At 48.6% G+C, this 21,013-nt stretch overlaps 9 protein-coding genes across 9 annotated transcripts; 5 read left to right on the top strand and 4 right to left on the bottom strand.

The window, feature by feature from the left end:
• Window positions 1-628: 628 nt before the first annotated feature.
• On the top strand, window positions 629-1,747 carry N7496_006523 (uncharacterized protein; the record flags this gene model as incomplete). The annotated part of the gene is made up of 1 exon (XM_056699452.1): window positions 629-1,747. The coding sequence occupies one exon, from the start codon at window positions 629-631 to the stop codon at window positions 1,745-1,747; it is 1,119 nt and encodes a 372-aa protein (XP_056554865.1).
• Window positions 1,748-2,206: 459 nt separating this feature from the next.
• On the top strand, window positions 2,207-4,765 carry N7496_006522 (Zn(II)2Cys6 transcription factor; the record flags this gene model as incomplete). The annotated part of the gene is made up of 6 exons (XM_056699451.1): window positions 2,207-2,307; window positions 2,350-2,378; window positions 2,437-2,825; window positions 2,890-3,341; window positions 3,416-4,568; window positions 4,622-4,765. The coding sequence occupies 6 exons, from the start codon at window positions 2,207-2,209 to the stop codon at window positions 4,763-4,765; spliced, it is 2,268 nt and encodes a 755-aa protein (XP_056554864.1).
• A 283-nt stretch (window positions 4,766-5,048) lies between these two features.
• Window positions 5,049-6,051, bottom strand: N7496_006521 (uncharacterized protein; the record flags this gene model as incomplete). The annotated part of the gene is made up of 2 exons (XM_056699450.1): window positions 5,049-5,167; window positions 5,232-6,051. The coding sequence occupies 2 exons, from the start codon at window positions 6,049-6,051 to the stop codon at window positions 5,049-5,051; spliced, it is 939 nt and encodes a 312-aa protein (XP_056554863.1).
• A 754-nt stretch (window positions 6,052-6,805) lies between these two features.
• N7496_006520 (uncharacterized protein) lies at window positions 6,806-8,266 on the bottom strand (the record flags this gene model as incomplete). The annotated part of the gene is made up of 2 exons (XM_056699449.1): window positions 6,806-7,433; window positions 7,512-8,266. The coding sequence occupies 2 exons, from the start codon at window positions 8,264-8,266 to the stop codon at window positions 6,806-6,808; spliced, it is 1,383 nt and encodes a 460-aa protein (XP_056554862.1).
• Window positions 8,267-9,052: 786 nt separating this feature from the next.
• Window positions 9,053-9,716, top strand: N7496_006519 (uncharacterized protein; the record flags this gene model as incomplete). The annotated part of the gene is made up of 2 exons (XM_056699448.1): window positions 9,053-9,552; window positions 9,620-9,716. 2 exons carry the CDS (start codon window positions 9,053-9,055, stop codon window positions 9,714-9,716), a joined length of 597 nt encoding a protein of 198 aa, XP_056554861.1.
• Window positions 9,717-10,251: 535 nt separating this feature from the next.
• N7496_006518 (uncharacterized protein) lies at window positions 10,252-12,061 on the bottom strand (the record flags this gene model as incomplete). Its single annotated transcript, XM_056699447.1, has 3 exons — window positions 10,252-10,717; window positions 10,781-11,802; window positions 11,912-12,061. The coding sequence occupies 3 exons, from the start codon at window positions 12,059-12,061 to the stop codon at window positions 10,252-10,254; spliced, it is 1,638 nt and encodes a 545-aa protein (XP_056554860.1).
• A 1,645-nt stretch (window positions 12,062-13,706) lies between these two features.
• On the bottom strand, window positions 13,707-15,571 carry N7496_006517 (permease of the major facilitator superfamily; the record flags this gene model as incomplete). Its single annotated transcript, XM_056699446.1, has 5 exons — window positions 13,707-13,931; window positions 13,986-14,109; window positions 14,161-14,407; window positions 14,462-15,072; window positions 15,132-15,571. The coding sequence occupies 5 exons, from the start codon at window positions 15,569-15,571 to the stop codon at window positions 13,707-13,709; spliced, it is 1,647 nt and encodes a 548-aa protein (XP_056554859.1).
• Window positions 15,572-17,706: 2,135 nt separating this feature from the next.
• N7496_006516 (uncharacterized protein) lies at window positions 17,707-18,775 on the top strand (the record flags this gene model as incomplete). Its single annotated transcript, XM_056699445.1, has 3 exons — window positions 17,707-17,751; window positions 17,884-18,535; window positions 18,597-18,775. 3 exons carry the CDS (start codon window positions 17,707-17,709, stop codon window positions 18,773-18,775), a joined length of 876 nt encoding a protein of 291 aa, XP_056554858.1.
• Window positions 18,776-19,501: 726 nt separating this feature from the next.
• On the top strand, window positions 19,502-20,805 carry N7496_006515 (recombinase RAD51; the record flags this gene model as incomplete). The annotated part of the gene is made up of 4 exons (XM_056699444.1): window positions 19,502-19,588; window positions 19,662-19,741; window positions 19,839-19,906; window positions 19,994-20,805. 4 exons carry the CDS (start codon window positions 19,502-19,504, stop codon window positions 20,803-20,805), a joined length of 1,047 nt encoding a protein of 348 aa, XP_056554857.1.
• Between the last annotated feature and the right edge of the window lie 208 nt (window positions 20,806-21,013).

Genomic DNA, 21,013 nt, shown 5'->3' with positions numbered 1-21,013 from the left:
CTTGAGCTTGATTGGGGCTCGATTCTCCATGAACAAAGGCGTTGTTTACATCGTCACTCAGAGTTAGTCCACATGCGCTGCCGTCATGGAAACTAGGGCCATATAAATGATTCCGTTGCCCAGGCTAAGATAATATTGCCCGAGGCAAACGATGCAGCCCTGAACGTTGAGGCTTCGACGACCGAGACGATCCGCCGGGAACATGCTCGTCAATAGCGATTCCGCAAAGACCATATTCGATGAACGCGATGATTCAAATTCAAAGGAAATGATTGTCCAGTGGATTTCTTGTCATATTTGATTATATATGAAGGCGACCGTGGCATTTTGAACAATCAAAGAGGCAACGATTGGCAGACCTCGCGCCCGCCAATCAGCATTTTTCCGTCGGGTATTTACAGCGGGAAATTGTATCGCTCTTCTTGCTGCGTTGTCTTCCTTAGCCTCAACTAGACTCCGCGTCCAGATGCAACATGCTGCCTTGGGCATAGAGGGTTGTCGGATAAATGGCGAAGGTTTACAAAGGTTAGTCTCATGGTTGCATTATTTGAATACGTCGCAAAACTCGTCTCTCTCCCCGAAGCTTTCTACCACTCTGGTATAGTTTTCGCACGGACGAGCTCTCAGTATGAGTGTTTCCCAAGCCTCAACACCTTTATCCCATCTTCTCCCACCGCTCATTCTTGGTGGCGCCGGATTCAGCCACCAAGTATACCGAAATCCCAATTCAGCGCAGGCACTGCAAGTTCTCAAACGTGCTTTCCAATTAGGACTACGCGCCATCGACACATCCGCTTATTATCATCCCTCGGAGATACTTCTTGGTGAAGCATTGTCACATCCAGATATTACGAGTCTATACTCTCGTGATCAGTATCTTCTCATGACCAAGGTTGGTCGGATTACAGCAACAGAATTCGACTATTCTCCAGTATGGGTTCGACAGTCTGTCATGCGTTCGCTCGAACGACTACACACTCGGTATCTAGACGTTGTGTTTTGCCATGATGTCGAATTTGTCCCCGAAGAAGAAGTTATGGGCGCTATCGGTGTCTTGCTTGACATGGTTCGCGAGGGCTATATCAAATACGTCGGTATCTCGGGCTACCGAATAGACATCCTCTCCCGAATTGCTCGCCGCGTTCAGATTCAATACTCTCGACCTCTTGACATAATCCAGAACTGGGCTCAAATGACGCTGCAGAATGACCGCCTGGCACGAGAAGGTTTGGAGGCTTTTCACGAAGCAGGAGTTTCCTGCGTCTGTAACTCGAGCCCGCTGGCCATTGGTCTTCTTCGTGCAAACGGCGTACCCGTTGGAGATTTGGGAGATTTTCATCCAGCACCTTCAGGTTTACGGAGCGCCGTTAAAGAAGCAGCCGACTACGTCGCAGAGCAGGGAGAATCGATGGCAGCCCTAGCGCTCAGACATTCTATTCGCCGGGGTCAGTCTCTGTCAACTCCCGATTTTCGCATAACAACTATCATGGGAATTACTTCCATAGCAGAATTGGAGGACAACCTGACAACTGCTCGTCAGGTTCTACGCGTATCGGATGAACCTCGCTGGCTCTGGAGTGCAGATGCTGGTCCGTCTGTCGAGATCAATATGATCAGAGCCAGAGAGGATGCACAACTCTGCGCAGCCGTGCACGACATTCTGGGGCCATGGCACGATTACTCCTTCCCCAGTCCGGGTGATGACTGGGATGTTGCCAACAAAAAGCCCGCTGCCGCTAGATTATGAGGCTAAATCGCTCTAAGTAATTCCGGCAATCACATATGATAGATGACAGACTGCACTCTACTACCATTCATAAGGCGCTAGTGACAGAATTGGTATAACCCGTTTCTCTGAGTTGCCTCATCTATCTAGGCCTGGCAGTAACCTAGGTCTCTGTCCGGTGGTTCTTCGGGATAGTAGTATCACATTCCCGATCAGCCGCTGTAGCGTCCATAATTTCCTCCAAACAATAATACTGCAATAATAAGTTATCACAGCTTTGCCACGCCAATTTAGGCAAAAAGGTCGCAGATCTCGTAGTAAAGCCTGCAGGGGTAAGGTTGCAGTCTCGGGTTAAAACCCTCATTGGCCAAAGCGATCGGGGATTTAGCCTGTTCGCTGTGAAAAGACTCCACTAGCTCTCCCCGCATTTTTTGTCTCCGCAGTCACGGCCCATTTTTCGATCACTCCTGTTTATCTGCAATGACCAGCACCAACATGGCCCACCGGAGCCAGACTAGGGTCCTAAGAGCTTGCGACTCGTGTACATACTCCAAACAAAGATGCGATGGCCAGCGACCGTGGTAAGTGTATCGAGAGGCGAGTTTAAGGCCCATGCTGATTAGCCACGTCACATTAAGCCGGCGATGTGCAGGTACATTGAAGATCTTTGGACTATTGTCGAAAGCAGATTCGCTGACTGGTATTTTCAGAACGCAAAGAGGAATGCCATTATACCAAGGCTGTTCGAAAGCGCGGTCGTCGACCAAGGACAGATCCTGGCCGCGACATTCAACGCGATGACCAGATCTTTGAAAACAGATCGCCGCAGAATCAGTCAAGGAGTCCTGGAGACACTGTGATGTCAAGTAGCACCTCAAATCAAGATGCTCCTTCGGTTATTTCGTCTTTGGAGCATCGGTCGTATGGGCTAGATGCAAATGCAAATGACCCAGGGCCGATGACAAGTCCCTCTGGCGCAGAGAAGTTTGCAACCAACAATCAACCGTTTTCTGCGCAGAAAGATCCCTTGGGTGGGCTGTTCCAGACTTCTTTGAGCAGTGTACGAATGGAGACAAGCTCAGCAATATCGCCCCCTCGGGTAAAGTCTTCCGAATCGCGACTGCTAATTCCAAAAGTTTCACTTGACTAATCTTCTTTCAAAGATATCTCTTGATCATCGAGGGTCATTGTCAGGTCTTCATCAGAGTGTCTTTGACGATGTCCCTGGGTCAATGTCAGAACACGTTTCGATGAGATCACCCTACCGCTGCCTCGAGTCAATCCTTCCACACTTGAATGGACTCCTTTCTGCAGAGGAGGCATCGGAGATGCTCGAGATTTACTTCAATGAGAAGCATAACTCCTTGTTCAAATCAACATCTCCCTACATGCTTGCTCACGTCTTGCATCCATCATCCGTTCTTCATCCCACCGACCCTCGCCCAACATCATCGGCTCTTCTTGCAGTCATTCTGTTTTGCGTCGCGCAGACTGCCGACATGAAGATATTTGACACACCGGGAGCGCGAGAACGCATGAGCGTGGATCTCTATCGTCTGTCATTAGACCTGCTTCAATCTGAAGATCCAGATAACTATTTCCGTACATCTGGTAAGTATATCCCTACAAAGGATATGCGAACACTCACTGACTCGCTATAGACGGCTGGCAATTTCATCCCCACCCCAGCGGCGGCACACCAAGTAATTCACACTCGGCTCCAGATCGACAGCCGAGTGGCAAGGCCTTATTACCACGACAACTAGGCTCAACCGACACAATTCTAGCCGTTGCTATCCTGACAATAGTGATATCGGGCGGGCACTATAAAGCTGACTCGCTAAAATGGCGCGACAAGTTAATCCGGCTGGTTCGAGCCAGTGGTCTCAGCATGGAAGATCAAGATATTGACCTCGGCCCCGTCTTCTGCGGGCTATACAACGGTGACGCTACCTTTCGAAGATGGATGGTTGCAAAGGAAGAGCGCAGGCGTCTTTTTTGGCTGGTCTACTGTTTGGACAGACACTTGGCTCTTTCATTTAATATGCGACTGAGTATTGCGGAAGGCACTTTCTGCGTGCGAACGCCCTTGCCGGAGAAGCTTTGGCAGTCTCTTGACACAGCGGATCTGAATTGTATTCCGGCATGCTCACTGGGTCCTCCAACTCAGATCTCCGGCGCGGGATTCTTCGAGTATTTCCTCCCTTTGGCACGAGTTCTGGGCCATATCATCGACTTGCACCACGTCCGGGCTCATCCTACACTCGGGCAGTACATTCCTCTTGAAGCTGTTCACCGTATAGAAGCGATGATTTCTCAGCGAGAGCAGGAGCTTGTTGATTTGGACAACCAAACCGATTCATATCTCACAAACGACAGCGCACTTCACCCCTTCCCTCGACAATCCAATGGCGGGCCACCCCAGGGCGTGGATCCATTTGGATCACCCACTGCAGGGACATCAAAGGATCCGAAGCTCCAACTGGTAAAGATCTACAGTACCTATCTACTGCACGTCTTCTACATCCTGTTACACGGGAAATGGGATCCCATCTCAATGATCGAAGACAGAGACGATTGGATTACCTCGGAAAGCTTTCTAACCTGTGCCTCACACGCGTTGAGTGCATCCGGGGTAGTTTCGCAAATTTTAACCATTGACCCGGAAATGACCTTTATGCCTTACCTTTTCGGCATCTACCTTCTCCAGGGAAGTTTCATTCTCCTTCTCTTTGTAGACCGTATGCCGGAACTTGGCCCAAATCGATCTGTGGAAGAGGTGTGTGAAACGATCATCAGAGCCCACGAGGTCAGCGTGGTTACTCTCGATACCACTTTCCAAGTAAGTCTCCTATCAAACAGAACTTTCGGCCAGATGCTTATCAATCTCTGTAGAAAAACTTCCGCAAGGTATTCAGGTCCATGTTATATGACGCCCAGCAGGCTGGGCCTCACTCCTGGGACGAGCATAAAGCCCGGCGCAGAGAGTTACTCTCTCTATATCGCTGGACACCCCTGGCTCAAGGTCTTGCCTATTGAGAAAAGAAATATTTTGATTTGTCCGAATATACCCCTGCAAATAATTTTCGAGAATTGCACAAAAAGTATCCTAACGCCTGCGCGTTCAAAAATCAACTCGTACAGTCAACATAATTGTAAACATTGCACGAACAAATATGTTCAGTGCATATAAAATTGATCTCGAGGAATCGTAAAAGTCATCTCACTCATCAAAAAGAGGTAGAAAGAAAGGCATGGGGAAAGTACAAAAAGGCATGTGTATAACAAGGGTATCTCAGTTTCGTAATTCCAACAATCTCACTCAATGATGGGACTCGGGTAGCTCATGAACCATATTCTGTGGTTGGGTATACCTTTCTGGACCCTCGAGTGTTGCAGGTAATTCGGCCGTATATGATTTACCCCGATAGGATGATGCATCTAAGTTCAAATGTGAGTCAACGAACGACATATACAATTCCAAATTTTTTTCCGCTTTGCATACCTGACAACGACTGCGGATGATGGAAATCAGCTGGCAATTCCGCCGCAAAGGTCTTCCCTTGACCGTACTGTGGTGGTGCAAAGGGGTACTTGGACTGTGAGGCCCCCGAAACAGACGGCTGCCTCGTCGAACCAGTCGGCGATCGGGGCAATTGATATGAATTGAGCGAGATCTGATCGGAGTGCCGTCGCGATGCCAGCGAGTCCGTCCGCGCCATACTCGACCGGTCGGCCGGATTAATCGTCTTGAGTCTGCCGTCCTCCATAATCGCCTGCAGGACACCCGCATCAAGGAGCTCAGCCTTCTTAATAAGCCGATCGACCAGTACCTTCGACGCAGCTTTCAACTGATTCTTGACGAACGAGATCAACGTGATATTGCAGTTGATTTCGATATCCTCTTGCAAATACAGCCCATTCTCTGGGGCGTCGTCGTGGCGGAATTCGCGGAATTTCCGAGGTTCGTCGGGTTGATTTCCTGCAATGCGCCATTTACTTTTGATGTCGATTCCCAGAGGGACAAAGGTATGCGTTTCCAGACCCCATTCTGTGTCGTGGAAACAGCCCTTGAAGCTGACCTTGCCGGATCCCATCTTACCTAGGCCCGGGAGATACTGGACGCGCTCGATGATCTCGTACCATGTGGAGTAGTATTCATCTGCAGCGGCATCTCGAGGGGCTTTGATGGCATGGTATGAAAGGACCAGAGGGTTAAGGGTGATGATTTCGCCATGGCTATGGAGAATGTCCAGGGCTAGTTGGCGGGGTACACCCGAGGGGATTGGAGTAATGTTGGTATAAGTTTCTTTCTTGCGCAGCATTTTGGAGGGGTATTTAGGTTAGGGGTGAATCACAAGGGAAAATAAGGATGGGATGGGGTTGCAGTAGTGTGCAGAGAGGTCGAGGGGAGCTTGAGTGGATATCAAGAGTGATTGCCGGTCAGAGATATGATCGTCTTCGGGAATTCGTATTTCAGCTGTGCTTACGGATGCTGACGCCATGACGAAAAAGTATAAATGAGGTCCTAAAATTAAGTTGGAATTCACCGCTAAATTCACCGCCTATATTTAGTGGTTGTACTGCACTGCCACTGTCTGCTTTTCCCCAGAATGACATGTTTCAAGTGGGGGTTAAAACGCCGCTGCATGTTATTGATAGCACTAGAGAACCGTGGCATCCTGGCGCTTGCTGGCTATAAATATTATCATCTCCTTGGGCAAAATAAACTCGAGATTCATCTCGTTATCGGAGGATTAAACACAAATCCAAATGCCTGCCCAGGACTAGCCCCTCACGTCAGCCTCGATCGGCAGATACTCGTGGGTGGAGAAGCAATGGCTAGATCTACTTCAGGCGCCAAAGCTGGCATTATCCTAGAGAAATTATACAACGGATGACCATCAATATCAGCTATAATCCGAATCAGGGTCAGTGGAACAACAAATTGGGCAGTTCGAGCCAGGATGTATTAAGTGCATCCACAAGACGAACCACGTTGTTTGGGGGCTGTTCAAGCCCCCCAGCGCAAACTACAAAGAAAAAGCACAAAAAAGTCGCTGGGAAAACAGACACGAATCAAGAGTTAGCACCCCATCCCATGGTAAACCTCCAATCCTGTCCGACTTCGCTAATTCCGCGAGCCAATCCCACGACGTTATCGATGAAGCCACCTTGACCTCTGGCCATACGTTCCCGACGCTCGATTTCTGCACATGACTCTTGAGGGCGGAAGTTAATTAACTGCTCCGTGCTCATTCCCTGCACTCGCTCAGCATCCAGCCTTGTAAGGAGATTATTGTCGCCAGATCGGCGCGTCCATGCAGCCTGCTTGACGGCTGGTGCCCACCACTCCGCTAGGGCTGACTCGTTGCGATTCCGTGCATAACACTTCACCAAGCTGGATTCGGTGTTGGGGTCGAGTGAGGCGTTCCAGCGTGTAAAAGCGATTTCGTATCGCTTTTCCATAAACCAGATAATGGGCCAGGTGATAATCCAGAGCTGAAGGAGGACAACCAGCCACCAGATATATTTGTTTGTGCGTAGGCGGTTGATCCAGTGTGGGGAGTAGATGGTGACGGAGCTGTGGGCTTGGGTGAAGCATTGATAGATGGTGCCACGGTAGTTCAGCTCGCGGATATGTGAGTCGAAAATATTGCGCATCGCTTGGTGGTCGAAGCCCTTCAACTGGCGGTAGATGGTGAAACTAGAATTGCAAGAAAGCGTTAGTCAGAAGCCCTTAAGGGTCGTGAATTGGTGGATTCGAGTGGAAGGAAAGCCATACGATTTCACAGGCGCCGGGTCGAGGCAGAACCGCTCACACCAGAGCTCGAGATCATTGTTGATGTTCACCACGGCAGCATGCTCTTCTTCCTCCTGGACATCAGCATCAATGCCAGCCTCGGCATCCGGTCCAAGAAGGGCAGCATCGCTGTCCACGTCCTGATCAAGGACCAGACGCGCCGAGGGCGCTTTGGGAGCCTTGTAGTCGCGCGACCGTAAGATTCCACCTCGGAAAGCAGAGATTCCGTCGTCGTCCCGAATCACATCGATCTCCATCCAGTTCACATACAACGGGCCACCCTCCCATCCCGTCAGCATGGTCTCTGCGAGATCCAGCTGGAACTCAAAGTCGGTGACGGCGTTGCTCTTCTTCTGCTTGCCATCGTTGGAAGACTCGGTATGCGTGCCCTTGATGAGCAGCATCGGCCGCACGGGCAGTTTCAACTGCCTGCGGATAACATGGAGGAGCTCATCTTTGTTGCTGGAGAGGGTCGGCGCGAGAGACACGACGCGTTTATCGTGGGAGAGGACATTTTTGGAGCCGGGGATCGCATAGGCCCCGTCGACGATGCGGAGGGGCCGGAATGCACCGGTCGGGCGTGAAGAGGAGGATGCGGGGGTGGGATTAGAAGCAGGGACGGGGTTGAGATCGGGTTCGTCGGTGTAAGGAGGTGGCAGCTCATCCTCGTCGGCGATGGAATGCAGCGAGTGCGAGGAGGCGGCATCCGCGAGATCGTCACGGTGGAGGCGGCCCATGGTTGATCCACTCACGCAAATGGGAAAAAGCAAACAAACACAAGAGTCGCTGTGACCGGAGAGATGTCAACTTTTAGGGCTTTGAATGTGATAGGGTCTTTCTGCGAGGGGAGGATTAGGAGAAAAGGGTCCTGGAGGCAGATGAGGCTCTAGGCTGACACTGGATTCTCTCGTATCTCGTATCCAATGGTGGACCCTGGACTAGTGGACTAGTGGACTAGTCCTCGGTTAGATATACCGATATTTATCAAAACTCAATGGTATTAGAAGAGGACTATAAAATGTGAATGTACGGAGTAAATCAGTTGTGCCATTAGCTACAGTTGGCTGGAAAATACTACAAATACAAAGCCAAGTAATCCGCGGGATAGACCCTTCTTACAGACATGAATAGCTTCAGAAATTGATTGTATAGAAAAGCGACGGACCAATCCTGGAAACTATTTTGTAATATTTGATTTCCTCTTGAATATGTCCTTCTATGGGATTTCTTTGGGATATTCCAGCCCTAGGTCTCGTCGCCTCCAACCGCATTTCCATCAAAGCTCTTCTCTCCACGGCCCATCTCGCACCTCGACTTCTTCCTTCTCTTCCTCCCACTCGTTCCAAGACTTGCAACATTACTCTACCTCCTTATCTTCAAATTCTTCAAACTCCCAAATCCTGACATCAACCAATCAACATGGGTCGCTGAGATTACCGTGAGTCTTCCACTACCCTCCTTCTGACATCTTCAGCGTCGCTCACCTCACTGACCTCCCTTCTCCAGGCCTCTTTGAAGGTGACATGGACCTCGATATCGCGTGTGGTCTCTTCGACGAACTGGGTGTTGAAACCGAAGAATGGACCCACAGACCTGCCCAAACGGTCAATCAAACCGACATGTTGGCGCCCCAAGAGTCCGCAGCCCGTTACAAGACCCAAGGGTATGCCCAAGAGCTCAAGGATGAAATCGTCCCCTACGTCCGCGCAAAGTTAGACGCCGATAATTTGGGCGAGTGCCTCATTGCCAAGAGCAAGACACGAGAGGGCAAACTTGATCTGGGAAGTATTGTCTCCGGCGAATACAAGACGATCGTTCTTGGGGCTCTCCTCATGCGTGTTGGGGCCAAGATTAACGATGAGGATCGTCGGCTTCTTCGGGGTCTAGTTTCCAAGGTTGTCTGTATTCCCGGAATTGCCTGGCCTCTGGGGGATGGTGGGTTTCGCAGCCCGGGGAAGGCTCAGTTCCTGGCAGCCCTGGATGCTTATGAGCCGGGTAAGCCGCGGGATTTTCAAGAGTTGAGGTAAGACTTCATGTTGTCAAGTTTATTTGGGTAGTTCTGCAACAGAATTCTGATTTCCCTGTCCAAGCTGTTTCCAATGTGGCAAAATCGAGTCTGAAATCGGTAACAAGCCTCTGCAATTCACCAAGTGCAAGCGAGCCTGGTACTGCAACAAAGTCAGTTAGCAACTTCTTCTCTGGCCCTGTGACATGCTGCTGATACTTCCCAGAAATGCCAACGAAACCACTGGAAGGCTCATAAGCCTGTTTGCATTTCCCCAGAAGGGCGCTTCTGGTTGAATGTGTGAAACCTCGAGCCTATCGATCGCCGAAGAGAAGACAAATTTCGTTGAAATTGTGGGAGTTTCACAATGAATGTGTTCCAATGGCGATGGTTTCGTTTTCATGTCTGATAAATGTTCTCACTGGGATATCTTTCCATCAAAATTGTTGGAGCTTCACAATGAGGGTTTTCCACTTCTAGTATCATCGGTGGGGCTGCATTGTTATTTCTCTATGACTTATAAACCTTTTTACTGCGATATCTTCCCACTGCATCCCGAAATTGCAAGCCGAGCTTCTGGCAGTCATTCAATTCTAACAAAATATTTCTTATGACTACAGAAAACCAGGCTCTTTATCTTCGAATCATCCGTTTCGTCATTATCTTCCTTTACAGTCTAGCCCAAATCTAGAATAGTCACTCTAGCATATTATTCTTCTAGGCCTTAAGAGACTCATCTCCAGCGCGGAGTTTCTTGTACCAGATCCACCCATCAACATCGTTCCTTGCCCGCCATTCAATTCCCATAGACTCAACTTCTCCATCAACGCCAATTCGAAATTCCACCGCTGCAAAGTCATGCATCGTTAGAGTCGGTGCATCCATCAAGTTCACATACATGATCCACTTCTCCCCAGAGACATGGACAAAGTCGCACTTGATGCGGAAGTTGTTATCTGGCTGTTCTGCATGCAGTTGCGCATCGGGTCTTGCATTTAGTAACTTTCCCTCCTTTCCGTCGGTGGTTACCACGTTCAAGTACTTGTATGCGGGGTGATAATACAGCCCGGCATACTTGGATAGCGGGAGAGAAGCTCGTATGGGCTTCTCAGGGCGGGTAAGATAGATTTTATCCAAGCCATTCTGGACGTTCTGACCGACTTGCTTCACAGTGTTTTTCCACCTGCGAGGGAAAATTTGATGTTATCATATCTTCAAGCCTTATTCCAAGTTTGTTCTTGCTCACCGTTCTGTCCAATTGTATCTCTCTCTAGAAGCAACACCAAGCTTGTTGTCAACCAGATGCCAGGTAACTATCTCCGCAACCGCATTCGCCGTAAATGCAGTATTCCCCATCACGGCAATCCCAAAGTCCAAATCAGGGAAGAAGGTAACCAAAGCTCCAAAAGCATCCATCCCTCCATGATGCCTCCAAAAGCGATTTCCACGATAGGAGGAACTCTGCCATGCCTGCGCATACATAATGGGCGTATCGAAAGGAGCCGGATCCCCCGTTCCAACAGCTATCCGTGGATGGCGTAGATTCCGGTGCGCATCCGGGCTCAGTGGCTTCTGCTCACGAATCCAAAATCTCAACCACTTCACCATATCAGCTGCAGACATGATAACTGCGCCAGACCCACTGACTTCCTCGGTGGGCATTCGGATCAACGCTTTATATTGACGCCGGTCCTCGTCCCAGAAGTATCCCTGGGATACATGAGACCCGGTGGCCAAGGCTTGATCTAGCGAGAGATACGTATCCTTCATCCCCAGTGGTTCCCAGAGCCAGGTGCGGAGGGCATCGCCGAGCCATTGGCCGGTCACCGTTTCTATCACATGCGATAGAGTCGCGAACATAAGGTTGCTGTAGCGATGCTTCGTGCGTGGCTCGCTTGCCATTGGCAAATGTCGCAGATTCCGTACCATTTCTTGAAGCGTAACCAGCCGCTTAGGTCCGTCAAAACCTTCGGGTCGTGTATAGCGGGGATATGCGTTGTCATGCTTTGCTAGGCCTGTACGATGACAGAGGGCATCCTCTAGGGTGACGTGGTTAGTCGCCCATTCATCCTTCAGTACAAAATCCGCTCTGATAAGAGAGCATATTGGGGTTTTCCAAGAGAGTGGCTGGTCTCTGTCATCTTTGTACTGATTACTTTCGATGAGAAGTGCAAGAAGAGCGGCGACATGGGCCTTGGTGGTGCTGCCGGCGTATGACAGAGTGTCTGCAGAGAACGGAGTTGAGGGTAACTCTGCCATTCCATGGCCCTATATATCGTATTAGCGTTGTGTTAATCTTGAAGACTATTCCCCGCAATCCTCATTAAGCTCCAATGCTGATATTATACATAATTCCAAGGCAGGATCATACACTCACCCCAGTAAGAAAATCATTCCCATCAACCACAGCGATGGAGATACCAGGAACATGCCAGCTTTCAAGCAAGTTGCTCACAAATTCTGAAAGACCTCTTGATGCATAGTGGCCTTTCTCGCTAGACTTGCCGCTCCAAGTGTTGCTCGCCATACCAGCGAGACTCGTTAGAGAGCTAAAATCCGTCGAAAATGGAAGATATAGGGCCGGAAGCTACTAATGCTCAGAATAATTTGACCTACAGCCCTATGACAAGCACAGTTTATGAATGCAAAGGTAAATTGAGAAGTTAGACTTGAAGAGGGGGGATGATGCGGCAGCCTTGTTGAATTGCAGAGTGGGGGCCAAGCGGCTGGCAACGGGAATCACGATACAACCGACGCCATCGTCACCCTTCTGCCTAATCGCCAATCGATCGAGAATTTTGAGCCAAAATGTAGCTCTGTGTCTCTCTAAATAAAATGCCTTCAGCATCAAGTTTAGGTTTCCATGTTTCCCTCCAATTTCCGAAAATATTACAGGTCTTTAGCATGCCCTTCATCGCAGAATTCTTTTTGTCGATTCCCCAGAGCAGATGGTGTTAATTACATCAGCACATAAGAAGTAGAAAGGAAAGGATAGCGGAAAGAATCAATTACATCAATAGTTTTTCTGGAAGAAATACATCAGGCAATATTGGAGAGAGGACAGAAGGGGAGAAAGAAGAAGATCCTCATATAGAGAGAGCCAACAACCCGGGAAGAGGACAAAAAGGCCCAGCACCAGAAGTAATACGTCGGGAAGGTAATTGGAAAATAATTATAGTGTCAATCAAGGAGCCCCATATACTCTAGTTGGTCTTGTCTACTGCCCAGTCCTTTCGTAACCTCGGCGGCTTTTATACTCGGAAGTTGTCAACAGTAAAGAACACAACTTAATCTCATATTTTTTTTCATCCATTACTTTCTCTTAAGCCAACTAATAATAATGTTAAGCTTTCTAGTCTGAGATAATTACGAACACTAAAAGGATACTTTGATGGGCCAGAACCCTTCTTGCCAATGTGGACGAAGATTGAAGATCTGAAATTCAGCCTTTCAGCTGATTTACAGCTCTAGCTCTTTTTTGCTTCAAGTAAAAAGCAAGCAAAAAGCTACCCTGCGTGTCGTTTTCTCAATTTTCCGGGAGTTCACACCTATCACAATTTCATGTCCCCATGGTTGCAATCATAACCTTCCAGATCGTGATTTGCTCTGAAATAATCCCTTGTGCTTTTAGCCAACAGTCGCTTTCGGCAAAGTTTCCCTACGATTTTCAGAAAAAAAAAGCGGCCCGAAAGTATCTGAGGCGGGCCGAGTGGGAACCGACCCTTGGATATAATCGGTAGGTACGGAGAACCCGTAGGGCGAAAGTCCATTTGTTGCGGGTCTGAAGTTTTTGGCATGCAAGTTGCCACCGAGAATCGAGGTTTGCAGCTGAAATTTCGGAGATAAGAGATGGACGGGGTCTGCGATAGAGCCACAGGGTGGTCTGGACAATTCAGATTGGTCTAGAAAATGGTGGACAAGCTTATCTACAGTGGGTCGTGGGTCCAGTTCGCCATTGACTTTGTCTCCACTACAGGCACTTGGAAGTATCCGATTATTCAGTATGTAGAGACTTTTTTTCATTCGAAGTAGGCATGTAATGAACTTGTTCCAATTTTGAATCGTGATGTATCCGTAAACTGCCATATCCTCGTTATCCAAGCCAAAAACAAAGGCAATCTATAGTCTAAATGTGAATCAAAAACGCTTGCTGAATAAAATGGTCAATGGGATCAGAGCGCAACGGGGCCACCAATCCTGTCCTTTGGGCCAATTCCCCGTCGTCGAACAGCTACAATCCCAATAATGAGGCCGAGACCTGCAAGTCCGGTAGAGCACCAAAGCCCGGTAGAGTACTGCTGGGCAATGTCGTGTCCTTTCTCGATATCTACAGCTTCGGTGGTTGCAGCAGATATGGCCAGGGCGACGCCAGAACCAATCTGGAATGCAGTGTTTAACTAGAGACTTGTTAGTTGATTTAATTGGGGAATTTGAAAGAATAATCCACTCACCATTCCGCCACACAAACTCTTGACCTCGACTGGAACTGTCGTCAGGATCGTCGTGCTTGTCGTAACAAAAATGAGGGATACGGCAGAAATGCTGATAAGCGATGTGGCGAGAACGTTCACCCAGCTATGAAAGTCAGCACGATTGAATTAACAAAATGAAGTATGAGACACATACAAGTCGGTAGTTGAAGTTACGGTCAATGCGCTCGGGACTGGGGCCACTACAGTGAGAATGAGGCCTGCAAGAAGCAAGTATTTGCCATTCATGTATTCGAGAAGCTTTCCAGTGCCCAAGGATACGATGAATCCAATGGCACCCATCGGCAAAAATCGAAGCGCAGTATCGCCAGCAGATAACTTATCCACTCGCTGGGCGGCCAACACAATATAGTAAATGACGTTCTGGTAACTCCCGTAGCAGGCTGTTATCATGTTAGGTATTTGGGTACAAATATCTCGGTGCAGAGGCAACTTACTGAAACCTGCAACCCAGAGACCAGCAAAGTTGCGAATTTTCCACAGTGAGAGAGGCATCAACGGATTACTGATGTACTTTTCCAACAGGACAAAGCCAACTAGCATGGCAACAGCCAGTACCAAGAGAACAATGATAAATGGCTTATCCCAGCCATACACACCTCCTCCGGAGAGGACAAACTGGAGCAGGATAAGACCAGCCGTAGAAAGGACTGCACCAAAGTAGTCCATTCTGGCCCGCACTTCGGTATTCACACGATCTTGAGGAAGAACAATAAGACCTAACGTCCCCAGGGAGCCGGTAATAATGACAATAAAGTAGAAGATGTACCTCCATCCCAAGGAGGACGTTAAGAAGCCACCAAAGATAAGGCCAGCGCAAAAGCCCAATGTGCCAGAGGCGGCATAGATTGAGAGTGCTCGGGTTCGATCAACACCTGTAAAATAAGAACTGATGATTCCGATTGCAGATGGAACAGTCAATGCGGCACCAATTCCTTGGATGCCGCGAAATACCGTGAGTTGGATGAAAGACTGGCCGAATCCAATAGCCAATGTCCACACAGACAGCCAGAATAGGCCCATGCAGAGAATCTTCTTCCTTCCATAGCTGAAGAATAGAAGTCAGTGTATGCTTGAATATCATTGGCATGGTTACTAAGAACTCACCGATCAGACAATGCTCCAGCTAATAGAAGAAAACCGCCAAATGTCAATGTGTACGCAGAAATCATCCATTGCAGGTTAGAGCTAGTTACGTCAAATTCTTCTTGAATAGACGCCAACGCCATATTAGAACTCGTCATGAACACATTGTCGAGGAATTGGGAGCCTGAAGTCACCAGCAAGATCAAGGAGCCTCTCCAAGATGCCAGCCGACCGAATTCTTCTGGAAGCTTTTCCAATACTAAGGTTTGTTCACTCCCAGCAGGTGATGCCACCGCAGTATTTGGAGTCTCTGGGAATGGTGTACTAGGACACGATGTTCCAGGAACGGAGAATACTGTGGGCTCAATACTTTTAGGGAGGACTTTCTTGGAAAAGTAGTCCTCGTCAACCCGAGATGCCTGTTGGCCACGGAGTCGACGAAGCCAGTTGAAAATGGCCATTTCGAGTCCTGGAGTCTCGTTTAATTGAGAGGAAAACCGTGAACATTCTGAACATTTATAGGATTATTACAAAAACCTAAGAAAAAAATCTGAACTATGGAGCAGGTCCGATTTAAAAAGTGGGTACAACTTGTTCGGGTAGCACCCACAGGTGTGGACCGGTTATCGCACGCAATGATCGAGACTTTCGAAGACATCTGATCAAAGATTTGAAGTTGCCTTGACACGTGTCCCATCTGGAAAATTTGATGTAGAAAAGTTAGGCTAATTAGGTGTTGTTGGCATTATAGGCCGCAGGAAGGAAAGAACGCCGAACTGCTGTGATGGACCAGCAAAGGCCATATGAGAGATAAGCTCCATCCACTTAAACACGTGCGACGGAGGGTTCTGGTCTTCTGAATAATGGTCCAGAGCAACTTGAGACCCACTGTGTGGTCTCATCGATATTTAGTCCTAGGCCCCAGACTGTCTCCGCAAAAAAGTTGGTTATAGGGCTAGAAAGTAGAGAGGTAAATGGAGTAAAGTGATGACTCGACATCTGGGATTTCCTGTCTCCCGTGAAGGAAACCAGGTCTTTGACGTATTTATTTATGAGATGCTTCAAAATATCTAGCTAGCCTGATAATTTTCACTGGAGTGCAACAGGTTTTAGTCAAATTCTAGCTTATGAGGCTTTGAAGCATAGAAATCTATCAGTTGCGAACGCTATGGACGAGAAAGAAGAGAAAACCACTCTAGTGAGTCTCCCATTCTTTATGACACTCGGAGGAGATATGGCTCGATTATCATTAGCCCTCATCCTCATCCTGGGTTCAGAATCAATGCATACCTGTTACAATGCATAGTTTCTGCGCGCGCGATGCACACTCGGCCCGATGAGCGTTGCCAACTCCAAGATCTCGGGCCGTTTCTTTCTCTTCTTTTCGGAACATCTGAGAGCATGCATATCGTCGGAGTATTTCTGATCATGTTGGCTCTCAGTTTTTTTTTTTTTGCTTTCGTTGTCATTATTCTACGACAAATCTACAGGCGATAACTAAAGGCTCTTCCAGAGCTCTGTCCTTGTCCACTGTTAGTTCTTGTCGCTGATTCGCTTCTCTGCCTCGGGGTAATCATCGGGAATATCTGTAGGCTGAACTATCTGCATGGTACCTATGATACGTGCTTTATTGGATTGGGTGCTAGGGAGCTTGCGAGGGAGGGGGGAATTACTGATTGGAATGTATTGAATCCAATCTGTGGCCGACGCATTGTTACCGTATGGCCCAAATATATATGCTAACCATAGGAAAACAAGAACCAGGTCAAACCACATCTTGAGTATCTACAAGCATATTAATGATATTCTGTACTGCTTAGAAGACTATTTAAATAATTATAATGGGGCTCAACTAGTACATTTTCCGGTGTAAGATAGGAGAATGGCTTCAACATGCTAGTGGTAGGAGCAAAGAAGACCTTGAATGATATATCCAAATTTCGCCCTTCCATACATCAACAGCACCAAGTGGTCGAGCGGTAACTCGATTAACATCTTCCTTGGTCTAGTGGTCATGATTTCCGCTTGTCATTAACACCGATAAGCGCGGGAGACCGGGGTTCGATTCCCCGAGGGAGAGTTTCTTTTTGCATGTTTTCTTTTTGGTATTCTCGGATGACCTTATGAATGTTTTGTTTCATGTTTTCTTTTTTTTTTTCACCAGTACTTACATTCTGCTCCTACTGTAGTATTTAATTGGCAGAATAAAATTGATCATAGACAGATCCGGCCGAGGAGCCCATAGTATAGACGGTTCGGACGCAAGATCTATGAGACGCAAACAGAGGGTAAACCAACCTAAGCGTTGAGCAAACATTAACCATTGACTGACTCAAATCTAATGACATAGGAGGACAAAATGACGTTACCAGAGCCATGGTGAATGGCCAACGCCATTGACTTTGCAACATTTCCAAATTAGGAAGGCACCGTGTGCCCTCCCTCCATCTCGGCGACCCCCAGAAACTCATAAACCACATTGATCCCTTCCACAACAACCTCGCTACTCCTTCGACCTCAACTTGTCAATTACAACCAAATTCGCATACTTTTTAGCAGCACAGTCTTTTGCGGGTGGCTTGTTCTTGAACCTGCCATGGCTTTCTGGGTTGACTGGGCGCTGTGGGAGCAGTTGAGCTTTGTATGTCGCCCGTTCTTTGAACTCGTACCTCTATTCTGACTCGATCTCCAAACTAGGTGCTGGCGCTTTTGATTGTGCGACAAGACCTGTTACTATACAGAGATAGAGGGCAGGAAGCTGACGATGATACAGGTTCTTGTATTCGTATATGCCTCCTGCGTCCTTGCATTCAACACATGGGTGACCCGCCGTTACGCCGAGGCTGAATCGCGCCAGAAGGACCAAGAGGCAGAGCTGTACCCCATGCTATCCAGAGATGATGTGCCCTTCGGTGCAAAGGCTCTTGAGCGAGGCGTGCAGGTCGAAGGCATCTGGGTCTCAAGCCCCAACACTCCACACTCGAGTACACTCCAACCCGAAACACCCATTACAGACCAACCATCCAGCTTTGACCCGAGGAAGTACCCAGTACGCCCTCCAACTCCGGCCTCGTCGACGGCTATCGAGAATGCAAAGAGTGCCCGAAAGACTTTACCCGCGGACACTCCAACGGCATCGAGCTCTGAGCTAGACCTTCCCACTGGAGTCTACACTCCGACCATCGTGTCCCAAAGCCCGAGCTTGCCCAGTAGCTTCAACCGCCACAGCGAGAGCTTCCTTGCCGACAGAAAGCACAACCAGAAGCGTGCCAGTTTCCACTCCCGCATCTGGCATGCAGGCGGAGTCTTCGACGCTGAGCCCACAGCGAGACGCCACGAACGCGATGAGTCCGTTTCAGCACTGGCTGGCAATGTGGCTATTCCTCATTCACTGGATGAGCAGCGTCGGGCTTCACGAATCTCAAGTAAGTGCATCCTGCGGCCATATTAGAGCGCCGGGACCATGAGCCAACTCTGTAACCATAGGAGTCCTTCGCAAGCGGTCTTCAGAGGAGTTCCGACGAAAGATGAGCGCCATCTTCAATGAGCGAATCCTCATCAATACACCGTCTGAGCGGCTTGAAATCGACCCAATGTTTCGGTCCACCCAAGGTAGACACAAACGGAAGTCGATCCTTACGCAATCTCGTTCATGGGACCATTGAGTGGAAGAGGATCAGGGCTGACATGCGAATGGGCTGGTTGAGGTGGCTTTGGTTGTCATCCACGAGGTAATATTTTCCACTGGAAGATATTGAGAGTGGAATTGTTTTCAAGTTTTGAGGGAAGAGTGCTGATACTGACGTGGGATCATGGTTGTCTGGAGGAGAATACTTTCGTTATACGTCATTTGCTCGATGAAGTCGGGCAACGAGAAATTTGGAGATTCGGTGAAAGGGCGTGGTAGACCTGGAACGCAAACAGATCTGTATTCATTACACCGCTGGAAATGAGAGCGAACATGGCCATTCCTTTGAGATCCCTAGGATTTTGAGTTTTAGTTACAATCCATGTTTATTATTATTGTGTTGTATCGAGCAACAGGCAGCACGCCGCTTAGCCCATTGTTGCCTTGTCGCTTCCATATAAATGGTGTATCACGTGACTGCGCGACAGCCACGACGCGTCTTGCACGAAGGCGAACGTTGACTCTTGGGGATACCTCGCTTTGCCACAAACAAATCCAATCTGTAAGCGAGATATCCCAGTGACTCATTATCTGAAAACACAGAGATCCTCATCATTCTAGTTTTCGGAAAGCCCGGGTGCTGTGTTGACAATCTCGTCCAAATCGATCGAACGCGTGCCCCCGTGTTGACAAACCTCGCAAATCACGAACTTGGCCTGAAGAGTCCCCGCGCCATCGAAAAGAGACCGCCTGACCTGAAAATATGACTGCCGATATGGAGACCCAAGGAGAGTATGATGACGGTGGTTTGACCGGCCCTGGGGCTCCTACCCCGCTCTCTGCTCTGGAGGTGAGTAAGAACGAGAGGTGACCTCGAAACACAGGCTTCATTGGCGGTACGGAAAGCTGACATTGCATGGTAGGGTATGGCTGGCTTGACTGCTCGAGATATCAAGCTGTTTGTCGATGCTGGATACCACACTGTCGAGAGGGTTGCGTTCACGTACGTGTCGAGCCATTTTGCTCCTCCAACCATTACAACCGCATTGACGAGTACCGGGTTCCATGGATCGAAATGAACTGACGGTGGACAAATATAGACCGAAGCGCCAGCTGGAGCAGATTAAGGGTATTTCAGAGCAAAAAGCTAGCAAGATCTTGGCCGAGGGTGAGTCACTACCTACGATGCTATGGAATTCTCCAATTCGGGATTTCCATTTCAGGAGGATGATGCTGACATATTGTCTTTGGATAGCTAACAAACTTGTTCCCCTCGGCTTCACAACTGCGACCGAGATGCACGCCCGACGAAGCGAGCTTATCTCCATTACAACCGGATCCAAACAACTAGACACTCTGCTTGGCGGTGGCATCGAAACCGGGTCGATCACGGAGATCTTTGGAGAATTCAGAACGGGAAAGAGTCAGATTTGCCATACTCTTGCTGTGACTTGCCAATTGCCCTTTGATATGGGTGGAGGCGAGGGCAAGTGTCTCTACATCGATACAGAGGGAACCTTCCGACCGGTTCGACTCCTGGCAGTTGCCCAGCGATACGGACTCGTTGGGGAGGAAGTTCTCGACAACGTGGCCTATGCTCGAGCTTACAATTCCGACCACCAGCTGCAACTGCTTAATCAGGCTTCACAGATGATGTGTGAGACTCGATTCTCGCTCCTTATTGTGGACTCGGCGACCTCGCTTTACCGTACAGACTTCAATGGCCGTGGTGAGCTTGCATCACGGCAGACTCATCTTGCAAAGTTCTTGCGCACGTTGCAGCATCTCGCAGATGAGTTCGGCATTGCGGTCGTTATCACCAACCAGGTTGTCGCCCAGGTCGACGGCGGCCCCAGTGCTATGTTCAATCCCGACCCTAAGAAGCCTATTGGAGGTAACATCATTGCCCACGCTAGTACAACACGGCTGAGCTTGAAGAAGGGTCGTGGCGAGACTCGTATTTGCAAGATCTACGACAGCCCTTGCCTGCCCGAAAGCGACTGTCTCTTTGCTATCAATGAAGATGGCATTGGTGATCCTAGTGAGAAGGATCTGGAGAAGGATTAATCTTTCTCCCCTATTTTATTAGCCTTGACACGATGTTAGTGACCTTACGAGCCTGATTTGCCCTGCTGTTTTATCCAATATTTTTTGTTGTGGCTGCTGTGGTAGCGACCTGTGTCTGAAAAACAACTGTTGTGAATGCTCTTGTTTATATGGTAGAATAATATTACTCAGCACCAATTACCTGCATTGATCGATCCTGTTTGCCTAG

Source organism: Penicillium cataractarum (assembly GCF_028827025.1).
Source record: "Penicillium cataractarum strain IBT 29864 chromosome Unknown utg000005l, whole genome shotgun sequence".
Taxonomy (NCBI): Eukaryota; Fungi; Ascomycota; class Eurotiomycetes; order Eurotiales; family Aspergillaceae; genus Penicillium; species Penicillium cataractarum.
Note: the sequence above shows the minus strand (reverse complement) of the source record. Positions and strands in the feature narration are given on the sequence as shown.